The sequence below is a fragment of the Vigna unguiculata genome, chromosome 1, assembly GCF_004118075.2.
Source record: "Vigna unguiculata cultivar IT97K-499-35 chromosome 1, ASM411807v1, whole genome shotgun sequence".
In the NCBI taxonomy this organism is placed as follows: Eukaryota; Viridiplantae; Streptophyta; class Magnoliopsida; order Fabales; family Fabaceae; genus Vigna; species Vigna unguiculata.
This window is the reverse complement of record NC_040279.1, coordinates 36488002-36503200: the sequence shown is the minus strand read 5'-3', so window position 1 is coordinate 36503200 and position 15199 is coordinate 36488002. Positions and strand designations below refer to the sequence as shown.

The 15199-nt window shown below is 32.7% G+C and overlaps 3 protein-coding genes across 3 annotated transcripts; 1 reads left to right on the top strand and 2 right to left on the bottom strand.

Moving 5' to 3' along the window:
- Nucleotides 1-635: 635 nt before the first annotated feature.
- On the top strand, nucleotides 636-4748 carry LOC114192538 (lipid phosphate phosphatase delta). The gene is made up of 8 exons (XM_028082292.1): nucleotides 636-958; nucleotides 1080-1175; nucleotides 1252-1326; nucleotides 1430-1560; nucleotides 2121-2224; nucleotides 2311-2439; nucleotides 2702-2817; nucleotides 4151-4748. Exons 1-8 carry the CDS (start codon nucleotides 791-793, stop codon nucleotides 4550-4552), a joined length of 1221 nt encoding a protein of 406 aa, XP_027938093.1. The 5' UTR covers nucleotides 636-790; the 3' UTR covers nucleotides 4553-4748.
- A 391-nt stretch (nucleotides 4749-5139) lies between these two features.
- On the bottom strand, nucleotides 5140-11163 carry LOC114194131 (serine/threonine-protein phosphatase PP2A catalytic subunit). The gene is made up of 11 exons (XM_028084204.1): nucleotides 10915-11163; nucleotides 9715-9771; nucleotides 9234-9317; nucleotides 8848-8919; nucleotides 7944-8015; nucleotides 7701-7741; nucleotides 6975-7041; nucleotides 6154-6345; nucleotides 5948-6037; nucleotides 5749-5856; nucleotides 5140-5662 (listed from the first exon to the last, which is right to left on the bottom strand). The coding sequence occupies exons 1-11, from the start codon at nucleotides 11005-11007 to the stop codon at nucleotides 5597-5599; spliced, it is 942 nt and encodes a 313-aa protein (XP_027940005.1). The 5' UTR covers nucleotides 11008-11163; the 3' UTR covers nucleotides 5140-5596.
- A 2544-nt stretch (nucleotides 11164-13707) lies between these two features.
- On the bottom strand, nucleotides 13708-14857 carry LOC114191013 (probable strigolactone esterase DAD2). Its single transcript, XM_028080142.1, has 2 exons — nucleotides 14478-14857; nucleotides 13708-14182 (listed from the first exon to the last, which is right to left on the bottom strand). The coding sequence occupies exons 1-2, from the start codon at nucleotides 14855-14857 to the stop codon at nucleotides 13741-13743; spliced, it is 822 nt and encodes a 273-aa protein (XP_027935943.1). The 3' UTR covers nucleotides 13708-13740.
- Between the last annotated feature and the right edge of the window lie 342 nt (nucleotides 14858-15199).

Genomic DNA, 15199 nt, shown 5'->3' with positions numbered 1-15199 from the left:
AAAAAATCCCATGGCATAAATTTCTCAGCTATAGGGTGGACTATCTTAATTTATGGCTCACCGGTTGTCCATCACAATGACCTGTGATAGAAGGTAGATTTTTTGAGGAATTCTTTTAACATAATTGTGTGTTGTTCCAAATTTCCACTGTTTTATCAAGAAAAACGAATTTGCAGATACATCCCAAATCTCAATCTCGTACTAGGACTCAAATGTAATTTACAGAAATAATGTTAGCTTGCATGAAATAAATGAATCTTAGTTGTTGATTATTTTGTTAACATATCTAATGGTAAATTTTAATGTCTCACGATTTCAGTGCTTCACAGGATCATGACCTTTTTCACTTAATAGAATTTCCACGAAAAGAAAAAGAAGAAAGAGGGTTTTTTTTTACCGTTAACGCGTTGAAATGTGAAGCTTCTTCTCCTTAAAGCTATACTGTTCTCCGCCAGCCAAATTCCACCGAATCCGTGGACTATAGTCCAAAGAATATAAAATTTCATGGCTCACAAATATCTTCCTGTTTCTCATTATTCAAAAGCAATAGAAAATAAATAAAAGTTAAGTTTTTCACCCTTCTCTTTTATTTTGGAGGATATAAAGAAATAAATAAAGTTGAATTTTATGAAGAATAGTTTCCTCTATCTTCCACGGTCCAATTTTGATTCAGCCATTCATTTTCCTGCGAGTCTCCTTTGTTTTTCTTTCTCGGTTCCTCTCTTCTTCTTTTTCCCAAACCAACACCCAGAAAGAGGGAGGGAGAAGAAGAAGAAGAAAAAGAAGAAGAATGGAGGGTGAGGGTGCGGCAGTGTGGCAAGGTGCGGTTTTGGGTGGAATACTTTTCTGGATTGTTTCTGCTTCCTACCTCGACGTTACTCGCAAGCTTAGATCTTTGTTTCAACCTTGGGTTTCTCATCATGTTGAAACTCAAACCTCTGTTGTCCTTAAGATCCAGGTAACTCTCAAATTCCACCCCAATTTTGCCTTCGATTTAAACATAGTTTTCTATTCTCCCAAAGCTGTGAGCTTTTTTAACTTTTTGGTGTACGAGTTGAATTTTTCTTTCTGGGGTGCAGAGTTACGGGTCTGGGTTCCTGGATGCACTTTTCTCAGGGTTGTCTTGCGTTGTTTCTGTGCCCTTCTACACTGGTTTTCTCCCTCTGCTGTTCTGGGTACGAACTACATGTTATGTTGGTGATGTCAGACACCTGAGATTATGGCTTTGAAGAATTATATTTGTTTGTGTAGAGTGGACATGGCAAACTGGCGAGGCAGATGACGTTGTTGATGGCGTTTTGTGATTATCTTGGTAACTGCATAAAGGTATGTGTTGTTTGTTTGCTTGTATTTAATGATTTAATTCAACATTGGATTCGGCCATTTGTTATATTATTAAATGCTTCTGATATTATTTGTGACTCAACAGGATGTGGTTTCAGCCCCAAGACCTGCTTCTCCACCTGTCAAGAGAGTAACTGCCACAAAAGATGAAGAAGAGAATGCGTTAGAATATGGATTGCCTTCTTCTCACACCCTCAACACAGTTTGCTTATCTGGGTATTTATTATTCTTTGTTTTTATTTGCTTTTATTTCTGTCATATTCTGAGCATGTCCTTAGATGGGTGAGTGAGTGTTTATGCATTTGGATTCTGTCCTGAGTTCTGTTACTCTGTTCTGCCTTCCAAACTACCGTGATGGACACTGATTTTGAGATTTCAAAATATATTAAAAATATTTTTAAAGTACTTTTAATGTTCGGTAAAGAACAACACAAAAAAAACTCAGTAAAGAATCTGAACTCAAGTGATTATGTCATGTTATAAAGGTTCCTAGTATTTGGCAAAATGGCTGTTGAGATGTTACAAACGTTATCTGGCCTGGGAACTGATCAAATGCTCAGGTAGCATGCCTTATAAGTCAAGTTAGGTGGTTAAACTTACTTTTCATCCTTTGTATTTTCTGGTTCAAGGAAGGAAAGTAAAAATTAAATGAAAAAGTAAAGAGGTGGAAATGTGTTTGCAATGCTAGATTATCTGTTGAGAGAGATGAAACCTTTGCTTTCAACTCTCGTGGTTGTCATTAATGGATTACTTTCCTTGGAACGGATGTTTGTCAGCTACCTTCTGCACTATGTCCTGACTCATACTCAAATTCAAGGTGCCTATGTTACTTATCTTGGAATTTCTCTTGCCTTCATGCTGGTGCTTCTCATTGGTTTGGGTAGGTCTTGTAATCATTAGCAGCTTCCTCTTGTTGGTCTATTTCACTGCAAATCAATGATTTTTTTTTTTCCGGTATTTTTGCAGGAAGAATTTATCTTGGCATGCATAGTGTGGTTGATGTTCTTGCTGGCCTTCTTTTTGGATTGCTGATCCTTGCATTCTGGCTTACGGTTCATGAACACATAGACAATTTTGTGATCTCAGGACAAAATGGTATTCTGTCTTCTAATCAATAAATTCATAAGATGATAACTTCACACTTTGTTATAATCACAGCACTTGCTGGTGTTCAGATTGTAGAAACTAGATTATTTTTTTACATTAAAAACCTATATTCTCAAGGTATTAAAGATTCCCCCTTGATTTCTTAAGCATTTTTTTTTTTTTGCTTATAAATTGATTGAAACTATGTAATTTTTTATGTACAACTAACTTTCTCCAACTTTTATCTCGATTTAATCTGTTTTTGCTGCAGTTACATCCTTTTGGGCTGTCTTGAGCTTCCTCTTGCTTTTTGCTTATCCTACACCTGAACTTCCAACTCCAAGCTTCGAGTTTCACACTGCATTCAATGGTGTTGCACTGGGAATTGTAAGCTCTTACTCACCCTTAGACATCATCTTAATTTGTTTCATTTTTCTTCTTATATTGTAAATGAATCTACACAAGATCAAGTAACATCTTCATAGTATAAGGATAAACAGTTAAACAAAATTAGTGAAAACAAGATTTTGGAATATAACACTCATTTAAAGTCATAGACCTTAAGATACAATTCTCTAGACAACTTTCAACATTAACAGCAACACCAGATCAGAATTTAAAATCTAAGTGCGACTATGTTTTATTGGGTTTTGGATGGTGACTTCACTGAAATGATTTAAACCAGCCACCTTAAATCTAACATTGTTCCTCTAATGGCATGTAGTAGTAATGTTTAGGTGAAAATGCTTCATATAAATTTATGCAGAGTAGCTATATAGAATAGAGTGTTGGACGTTTGATTTGGTCAAATGCCAAGTTGATCAGGTTCTTGACAGTGATCAAATTGGACACAAGACTTGACAATTTTATTGAAGGAAAAAGATGAACCCTTAAACCGTGCCTGAGTAAGCCGTTTGTTAGGAATTGTAGCAGTTTTTAGAAAGTGAAGTAAGGGGGGCAAAATGGGGGAACTAATGAGTTATGGTTAGTTAGTTTGGTAAGAAAGTTATCTCTGTAGAGCTTAGGCCGTAGGGGTATTTGGGGAAGTTAGAATAAAGTTCTTTCTCAGGATTTGTTATGATAGTTCTCCAATGTCAACTCAACATGCCAAGGGCCAGAGAAGAGTTGTGCTATGTTTTTGGGTTAATTGAATTACTATTCCCTTTAAATTTATACATTCTTCTGGTTTGAATATAATAACAAAACTTAATTCATAATGATTAAAAAAGCTAGTCAGTAACATTTAATTGTACTAATTTCATTTAGAAAAGAAGTATTTTCCTTAATTTGTTCTTCTTTGATGAACTTGTACTTGATTTCTATTCTAGAATAAAAGAGAAGGAATAAAACCCTAAATAAGCGAAGGTCATTTGGAGATTGACTCGTCAAATAAGATAAAAGTAGTTTATGTTTGTTCAATAAAATTAAAATAAATGGAAATATTTATCCAAAGTGATAAAAGATGACAAATTTTATAGTTAATTATAAAAATACCGAGATTTAATATTTTTTATAATTTATTACATATATTATTCATTTTCGCATAATTTGATTATTAACTTTGATAATTATAATCTTATATTTTAGAAAATTGTAGAAGGAAGAAAATAGATAATAAAAGCTGTGATAAATGAAGATATATAATAAAATAAAGTTGCAATTATATTTGATCATAGCGGTGTTTCGTACTTTATACTTATGAAATGGTGGTGTTGTTCAGGTGGCTGGAGTACAGCAAACATACCATCAATTTCACCATGGCGACGTTCCTCGTTTGTTTTCTTCTGAAATGAGTGTGGCTGTATTTGCGGGAAGGATGCTGGTGGGTATACCTACAATTTTAACTGTGAAATTCTGCAGTAAGGCTCTTGCAAAATGGATCATTCCTATGGTAGCAAATACTTTAGGCATTCCAATAAAATCAACCAGCTATATACCCACATTGAATGGATCCGCTGCGCTCAAAAAGACTGATAAACTCAGACAAGGTTACTTCCAAAAGCTCCTTTCGCGGCATAAGGCATTCGATGTTGATACCGGAATTAGATTTCTTCAGTACGCAGGTCTTGCCTGGTCTGTAGTTGACTTAGTGCCGTCGCTTTTTTCATACATGAGTTTGTGATCACACGCTTACAAATTTTGGAAAAATTCTGTATAGCCAGCCAGATATCATGTCATCGAGGAACATAACACTAGTCTCTCCACACGGTTTAATTTTAACGTGAGAATCCGTTCCGGATGTTTACAATTTTTGCGCAAAAGTGTAAAGATTTCTTCATACATTATTAATTTCCTTTCAGATTGCAATTTTTTTTCAATTAATTCCATGCCAATAGCACGGAAATAAAAAGGCTTAATTTATGTCCGGAAAAATACCTTTGAAGTTGTAGCTTTGCACCCTATCCACCAATAAAACTATAGCAAATAGACCAAATAGACGTAGCAAATTCAATTTTATTTTACTTTTACCATAGCCCCACGGTGTTATATTTTACTAAAGCACTTTAATTTTTAATTAATATTAAACGACAAACATCGTACGACGTGCATAGAAAACAAGTCTATCTTGGTGAGCGGAGCTAACCTCAATAAGAACCCAATAATCGTATGTTAACAGCAAAATATCACGTAAAATATATTAAGATGAAAGATAGCAAACAGTGATAAGTGGAGGCTAACTTCAGATAAGCGTTAATGATAAGTTGAACATAAGAACAAAACTGAATCACTACTATCATGCAACTTGAACTGAAAAATGATAGAACTTAGCAAAAACATCCACGAGACAAAAAAAGTCCAGTCATATAGCTTGTAAAGCCTCGAATGAGAGTTACTGAACAAGAATTAAAAAAAAAATAATAAAGAGGGGAAAACAAACAAAAAATATCCACATTTTTGCTGGAACAATATGAATTCTGACATAGTCATCATCTTGGCGACGTATCCAGACAAGGTGCCCAGCAAGTTCTCGAGTGTAACAGATCAGTGGAAAGTTACCTGCCTATTATACATCAAAGCAGTCTTTGGACAACCCCAAACGCACGGAACGTGTATATCAATGGAGATAAATGCTTAAAGCAATCTCATGATGAGGATGCGCGCAACTACCTGAAATTAGTGCAGTAGAGGTAACAATGATATACCGGTATGACATTCAACAGCTACCTTATAAGAAGTAGTCAGGCGTTCTACGAGTCACATCAGGTTCTCCTCTCCTAGGCGCAGGTTCAAACTGCAAGAAATTCAGACTATCCAACGTCAAGACCAAGTTCACAATATGTCACCACATAAATTATATTTTGAATGGCAGAAAAAGACCTGAATAAATGTGTGGCCCTTGCAGTCATCAACCTCCAATATGGAAGCCATGTTCCCACATCGGTAACAGTAGTTAGGCGCACTAAAAATGGTAACCACCTTTTGTTCCTGTTCCAAAATAAACAACGCACATCCAAGATTTTACACCTATAATTCTAAAGAGTGCAGATGAAAGAGAATACATCAGAACAACAATTACATGAGCCCAGTTAAATCCATCCATAACCAGCTGATGAGCTCTAGCAATCAACTTGAGGCTGTTTGTGTGATTAAATTGTTCTGATATGTCCTGAAAGGAATAATGTCAATTCGAATAAAAACCAAAATAATAACAATAATAGATCTCTAAATGCTTCAAAATAAGAAATTCAATAATGTAGAGTACGAAAATAAAGCTATGTTTACCTGGCCAAAAGTATATCCAGCACCTCGAGGAGAAATTCCCCAGCCGCATCTGTCATCTGGGTCAGACCACAATAAATCACACATGGGGCCTTCATGAGGAACTTCTTGAACACGATCAAAGTTCCGTATGTTATCAAGGGTCTCAATTGAAGGTGAAAGTCCACCATGCAAGCAGAATATTTCTGATTCAACCTGAAAGGGAATATATTAAAATAGCACCCGAATGATCAAAAGCCTCAAACTAAAATTTTAACAAAGAATGTCTAATCTCAGTTAAATGAAAGTTGTTCAATAGTCAGTCTAACATTTTAGAGCGTAATAAACACAAATTATATCCGTTGAGAGAAATTACTAGATAATCATGTCTAGTTTTGACAATTAGAAAGATATTTTGACAGGAGCAGTGTTAAAAAACTTGCATATCTAGATATATAATATTATCGCATTTATGCTTAACCAACTATATGTAATTGTTAAAAACATATCACTTCATATTATATCCCATGAAAGTTGAAACATTTTGTGCACAAATGTAGGCTAGTCATCGATTGTGAAAAAAGTACAGCTCAGATAAGGCGTACGACATGACAATATAAGGAGCAATGTTAGCATAACGTTGTTTTAACATCTTGAGGAAGCAGCCATGCCATATTTAAAGAAAAATGTCACATGTAAAACAAGTGGACATCAGAGTTCTCTGAATCTTTTGATAAAAAAGGCAAATACTAATAACACCTATGATGTCACAAAAAGATAATGCAACGCATTCAAAAATTCCCCCAAATTTTAAATTTTTAACAGGGTAGGGAAAAGATACTAACCAACGCTGTCAATGGGAAAAAATCAAAAAGATCTGTAAAGGTCTTCCAAACATTAGCATTACCATACCTGCACATAGAAAAAAAAACTGTCACGAAAGTGAAAAAAGAAACACGAAATCATATTGTATAAAAGCTAGAAGCCAAGTATCCTTATTCTGTTCTCTCACTTTCAATTTATACCGAAATTTTCACATTTAATATAATCATATAATTTTTATTTTGGGATCAAGCAGGGGCAGAATTAATTATTCATTACCAATGTTAACAAGAACATAGCACATTAGGCATCAATATGATATTTTATACCAAACAACCACCATCACATCACCACTGAGTACTAAGACAATCAGATGTCCTACTGTCACACATCAATATGTGAAACTGAATTAACATTAAAATTACAGTTTAACAAGTTACATGACACCAAACCAACAGCAAGATTCAGATGGTCATCCAGAATTATAATTCAGTACATTAAACTAACAAGAAACTAGTTAAACAAGTTCTCGTGTTGATATTCAAAAAGAATCTATTGCAGGGAAAGGAAAAAGAATTCCTGTACAGTTGTCATCCAAAATGAAATTTGAGTGATTCCATCATGGTAAAAGTCGTGAAATTGAATCAACTAAAACATCGTACACAAACAATCTTTCTTGAGATAGAAATATCTCATGTTTATAACTTTTGCTCCATAAAACCTTATAAATGAAGGTGTTGAAAACTCACTTTCGAAGGCATTCATCATAAAATCCATACACTTGAGTAATCTGCATTAAAGACCGATAGAAGGAACTGTTAGTTCAACAGATAATGAACATCAAATGCCCATACAAGTCTTCAATCACAGATAAAAAAGTTTAGAAACAATTTATCATCAAACATACAAGCCTAGCTAATTTCTGTGCCATTCACAAATAACTACGAGATCAAAAAAGTAATTCATACTTTGAAAAGAGTTCAAGCACAAACCTGACGGCTTTCATGGTTTCCTCTAAGAATAGTAATCCGCTGAGGATACCGCACTTTCAGTGCCACAAGGAGCTGTATAGAATAACTAATTAGCATGTCTAATATACACTGTCAATAAAAAGAATAAGAAACAACAACATCAAACAAAAGAAAATATCAATGTAACTTTATCATCTCACTCTGCATCCCAACTTAAAAGGAAAATTACGTGATCTAAAATTATCACAGCATATTTGCATAAGTAACATAGAGAAACTCTTGAATCCTCTAAACAGGTGAGCCTCTTTCTAATAACTGTAAAGAAATTTACTAGATGAATAATGAAGATTAAGAAAATTCTTATGTTGCTTCAACTATCAACAAACGTCAAAATCAGTAAAGTTAGAAGATCAATCCTGAAACATCTTCTACAAGAAATTCAACTGCATGTATCAGTTGCAGGTTTGAGATTTCATCAAAATATGACCTTTTTTAAAACCACTACAATGCCTAAAAATGTATGTCAAACTACTTTATCTTCCTGAAAAATGATTTTAGGATAATGCAAACTTTATTACAATTTTAATGCATATAATCCACCTTTCATCTCAGTGAGCCTTCTAAATACTGACACGTTGAAAAAAATTTGCGACTCAATTATCAGGTGCCTTTGTAGCACATTCTAAACCCTGAACTATTAGCTATTTGGGAATAGTTCCATTTTCTGTTTTCAACCTTAATAGAAAGAGCTGTCCAAACTTCATTGAATACCACCCGAGAACAAATTCCCAACCTAGTGCATGAATTAAACAAAAAATTACTATACCACAGAGAGGCTTGGGGACAGAAGTGAATCCCAAATTTTCAATAAAAATAACCATCCAAAAGTTAAGAAAACAAACAAGTTTATCATGGTTGTACTTACAGTTACAGTCTCAACTGAATAGTAACCGCGATCCACATAATCACCCATAAACAAGTAGTTAGTGTCTGGACACTGTAAACAAAACAGGTATATTTAGAATCCATGCCTAAATAATCAGCAAAATATATTACCCAGCAGCTGACAAAAATATATCCACATAATGCATTTCAAAAATTAAAATGGTACGGAACTTTTAACAAAGTAATAGGGTCACAAAGGAGTTAATTAGTAGTTCCTGAATTTTACAATTTACTCTTCAATACCTCTGATGCACTTCAATCTTCAAAAGCTTTTTCTTTGACAGGTCTCAATTAGTTTATTTAAGACATTCCCCAGCTGAAACAGAAGATTGAAAACAGAACCACATCTACAGTCAGAAATTATACCTTCCCTCCAATTCGAAACAGTTCAGCAAGATCATGAAACTGTCCATGAATATCGCCACAAATTGTCACCGGGCTTTTAACAGGCTGCAAGACAGAAGAGGCATACAAAAGAATAATTAGTGTTCTCTCTCTATAACACAATAAACTAGTAATTAACAGATGCAGAGAAATACAGTGACGTAAAACATCTATACAAGACAAGAAAATTAGATCCTCCTCCAGTGAACAGGCATTAAAATAGAAATGACATTAGATGAATGAATGACCGAACCCACATACAGGAAGAAAATAATAAAACTGAAAATAACAAATACAAACTTCAATAGCTCAATTACGACTTAAAAAAAGATACATGCAAAGCGAGCAAGCAGAAATTGACAACGGTGATGCAACTAAAATCAATGTTTAAAAAATAAGAAATAGAAAATGACATCATTGAAAATGAAGGCATAAGTTAAAAGACTGGAAGATAGGGTTGCACCTGAACATTACTTTCATCCATTAAAATCTCCTTGGCCTTCTCACATAAAACTCTGACCTACAGGCAGAGCAGAAAACACAATCATTATTTCCTTTTATATCTATTTACCCCAATGTAATAATACCACAAGGAGTAGTTGAAAATTGAGATAGCTCCCCAAAAAAGGACACGGCTGCTTAAAACAAGATATAATGAAATGATGGCAAAACCTTTCCTAACACACCTCACTAAGGAAGCAATCAAATCCAGACACTTTCCCGATCTCAGTACATTTCGAGTAAACAAACTTAGTGAGATAAGATCCTTTTTGTAAGGAAAGAAATATGAAATAATCTTGCTGCAAAAGACAGACACTCTAGAAAATACCACTAAAGTAATACCTATACAATGCATCAAGCACCGGCATTCCTTTCCGTTAATCTAATCACTTCAACCGTAACCAGTGTTAAGTTTCACTCGAAACAAAAAGCCATAGGAAGCCAACCCTCAGTCCGCTAGCATGCCAATAGAGCCATGTCTCTCTTTAAAAATCCCTCGCCAACATGCTACTCTACTAAAAAAGGGACAAGTACATTACCTTAGGTGTCTTGGGTATTGTTGTATAATCATTACTGAAATTTCACTCTGATAACCTACGGTGACCTATAAAGCAAACCTTTGTCATACTAATCATCAAGATGAAACTCCAATTCTAATTAGAGAACAGCCCTAATTGCACAAGAATAACTGTCTAAGTTTTGTTCTTCTTGAATTTACCTAATGTTATATTAGGTAAGTAGCAACAGTTCACGAAAAAACAAATTTCCAGTGTCAAACAGTTTCAAGTACATATACGTTTAGGTATGGCTAGCCTCCTAACGCCTAACAAAACATCCATATAGCCTCTGAGAGGACATCGAGATAATCTTCTGCAAACGAAACTCGTTAACAACATGCTAAAACGTCTAAAAGCAGATTCCACATCCGAAAATCGTTTTCCAGTGGACAAACACCACTATTAATCTCCTAATCGTTCCACATCGCACCAAAACGCAACGAATCATGACATCGGAGTCGCCATTACGTGAAATCAACACATGCGCTGTTAATAGCACTCCTATTGAGCGTGAAAAGGTAACAAGTATACAAATCGAGGAAAATTGGAGGCGTGAGTTGCGTTTTTGTAGGTAAAAGAGACAGATCGAAGGAATGGAAAGGAACCTGTTGCTCGGAGAGTGGCTTGCACTGCATTAGCTGGGAGATCTGATCGTCGACATCGTGAGAGAATTCGGAGAGCATGGAATTGGCGCCCATCGCGGCGGTGGAGAATATGAGCGACGAATCTCCGGCGCCGTTGCAGAGAGTGAGCAAGAGAAGGTCCAAACGAAGAGAGAGGGCGCGTGAAATAACAAGCAACTAAATGCTTGATTTGCACGGTGTCCAACAATCCCTTTTTCCTTTTTCTTTTTCTTTTTCAGATCTTTTTCTTTCTCAATTTACCTGTGGAGGGAAGGACTTCACCGCTCCCAATCACGCACGGCCACGTTGTATTTTTTTACTTAAAATGAAGTTTTCTTATATTATTTAATTTCAATATTGGTAATTGTTTTTCAACAATTCACTTATTTTTTTATTATTAAATTTTAAAATTGTCTAATAAATAATTATAATTTTTTAAAATTTCTATAAAGCCAACAAATTTATTATCATATAGTTCTTGTAATATATTATCAAATTTAATTTAAATTTATAATTGTGTTTAAGTATTTATTCTAAATGACTTTACTAAATACTATAATACACACACATATATATATATATAAAATATATATATATATATATGATTTAGTTACTTTTATATAAATCCAATAATTATTAGATCAAAATTGTTTATTGATATATATGAAAAAATAGTTAATGAAACTTAAATGTTTAAAAATATAAAATAAATATTAAAATGCTTTATATTTTCGGAATGCAGATAATTTTTTTATTGATTATATAATAATATAAAAATTATGTATGGTCAAAATAATCTATTTATATTAAACGATTAAAATAAAATTGCATTATTAGAAAATCCTTAATCTGTAATTATTTGTATCTTGTTGACATATATTTAAATCAAGACGAGTATATGATTAAAATATAATAAAAATTAATTCAATGATGTGATGAAACTAAATTGAAAGGAATTAAATAAACTTTATCAAATGCAAGAATAATAATGATTAGTAATTTTTATAATTATTAATTATTTCAAAATAAAAAATTCCAATGACTTAACAATTTATTTGACTTCTTAAATGACGTTAAAAATACTATATTAATATTTTTAAGTTTGGGATAAATTGTCTCAAAGTTTAGAATAAATAAATTTTAATTTTATTTCCAAGTTCAAAAATTAAAAGGAAATTAAGAATTAAAAACATATTCATCTCTTTATATTTGGTTAAAAGAAAACTTAAGTGAATTTTTTTGTTATGCAAATTAAAAAGATAGAACCTTATTTAATATAAATTACAAATAAATAAATTTCTTGAGTTATATATCTATTATACTAGAACTCAATACCGATGATATAAGAATATAAGAGTAACAATCATTGAAAAAAAAATTACGCTTCCAAAATACGAAATTATTTTATCATAGATGATTATTTAAGATAATTTTTTTATAGATTTTTATAATATTTATTTTAAAATTGTATTGATGATGTTTTTTTTTTATTAATTAGCAGTGTATATTCTATAACTTTAATACATCACCTCTAAATTAGTTAATTACTGTATTAATCTATGTTAGAGTTATTAAATTATCGTACAGGTAACTTAAATTATAAAGGTACTTTGTTAGCCAACAATCCAGTATTTATTAAAAACAACGTTAATTATTAAATGTAGACATGACAACTTAAATAAAATTAAAACTTTAGTTTAATTTGTCTGTTGAGAATAAGTAGCCTATGCCTATCTCCTTCCTTCCTTAATCATTTAATATTGCCTTTTTTTTCTCTAAAGGCCAAAATTTCGACAACGCATTATAGTACCATGTAGTTACTTTTTAGTATAGGAATTTAATATTTAATTTTAAAACTAATTAATAACACAAAATTATATATATATATATATATATATATATATATATATATATATATTAAATGAAGTTATATATTTGTATAGAGAAAAAAATCTAAGTCTGGCTCTATCAACTTTTTCTATGAAACATAGGAATGTCTTTTTGAGATATGCCAAACAAAGATAATTTCAATATTACAAGTGTGGGAATATTCATAACAAAGCCCAACATTATTCTTAACTAACTCTTTTTAGCTGGTGGCTGTTTCTTCTTGCACCTTCTTAATTATCAGTTGATTTTATTAAACGTTTTATTCAAATACTAATCGAATTAACTTAAAATTAAATTTATTCGAAGACCGAAAAAATAATCAACTTGTAATCAACATTATTTTATTCTATTTTTTTCTTTAAAATAAATAAATTGTAGATATATTTATTAAATTATAGTATTTTTTTATCCTTTCATTCTAAAAAATATGTCTTCTAATTTAAGTTAAAAAATGCATTCAATATTAAACAAGCTACAATAAATCACAATTATAAGTAACATAAGTAACACCATCTATCGAGATAATATAATCGAACAGTTGCAGTTACTTTTATACTTACAACTAATTATTTTATTTTTAATTGAAATTTTGAAATATAAAAGTGAACACAGAATAACACTACAACATAATATTTTAAGAAGAATTAAAAAAAATGACAATAAATTGCAGTAATAATAATAAATGACTAGACTGCTGATTGAGAATAATAATATTTTAACTAATAAGTTTTGACAACTTTCTTTTGTAACATGAGGTGTTATTTTTTAAATGATTTTAAAATATAGAGAATAAACAAATAAAAAATCATTAAAAAATGTTATCTAAAATTGTAAGAGAAAGTAGTCAAAATTTAGTAATAAGAAAATTATTTTTCTCACCTTAATATGTTTCTTGAAATCATATATATCTCAGAGTTGTTAATGTGACTTGAGGGAGAGTGAATCCTTAAGAACTTGCAGCAACAAAGGAGAAGCTGTCAAATGAGGAAAATGACCTGGTACTTCTAGGATTTTGACTTTGCAAGCAGTGCCCAATTTTCTGTTCATGTAGAAAGAAACATTTACAGGAACAACAGGGTCTTTTCTGGTCTGAATTATGGTGCAATGAGGCACACGAACTCGTGGCAGAACCCATCTGAGATCACTCAGAAACACTGTTTTAGCCACACTCAGTGCAACTTCTGGTTTCATTCTTACCAGACTGTCTTCAAACTCTGCAACTGCAGAAGGATCGTTTGCGCTGATAGCGTATGGAGCGAATCCCTGTGCCCAACCTGAAAAGTTTTGTTGCATTGATTCAAAGATTGTGTTCAGTTCCGATCTACTGAAACCTCCTTCGTATCCTTCTTCGTTCAAATACCTAAACAAAGTTTCACACAAAACGGAAAAAGAAATATCACATAGACTGAAGTTCAATTTTTATTATACGAATATTTGATACATAACGGTCCATAATGGGTGGAACATCCAACATTATGTCCGTTCTGATTATGATTTTGATAACATGTTAGAAGTTTCACGTCGACTAAAGATAAGGCTAATTCACAATATATAAGTCGGTGCAATCTCACCTTACAAACCGATTTTGTGGGGTTGATTTCTAGACTACGTAGAACTTCAGACATACAAAAATAAAAAGTAGAAGAGAAACTAACCTTGGAGAAGCACCTAGTAGGATTAGATGTTGAAAGAGTTGTGGTCTCTTTGTTGCAGCTAAGCTTCCAATCATGGCTGACATGGAATGTCCGACGTAAATAGTTTTGTTCAAATTGAGCTCATCGAGAAGGCACACCAAGTCCTCAGCATATGCATCCAAAGTTGAATACTTGTTTGGATTATAAAGTGAAGAAGTTGCATTTGGGGTGAAAGCCAAATCGAAAACTAGGATCTTGAAGTAGCATGCAAGAAAGGGGATAAGATAATGCCACACAGTTTGGTCTGTGCCAAATCCGTGAGCCAGAACCAAAGTTTGAGTGCCATTTCCACTGAGATTAGCGTTTAGAGCATCAACTATGCCTCCACACACTGTTCCCATGTTTGTTAAGCAATGTAATGGAACAGTTAAGGAAGAAATTAATAGAGAGGTGGTTGCTTTTGGAGGCTGTATATATAGAAAAAATAGTGCGAAAAAGTGCTCAATTGACAGTATTATATGCACGTCACTTTCTGTACAACTAAGAAATTATATAATTATGAGACGGATGACTTTGCTCGCAGATCCTTTTTACGTTAATTTCAATAGATTCGTGATTTTTGGAAGAAAAGTGTAAAAGTATATTATTGAATCAATTGATTATTCATATGATTAAGCATATTCAAAACTTAGAACAAATAACACAAACTCCTAATATTATCCCACTTTCACATCGAATCTACA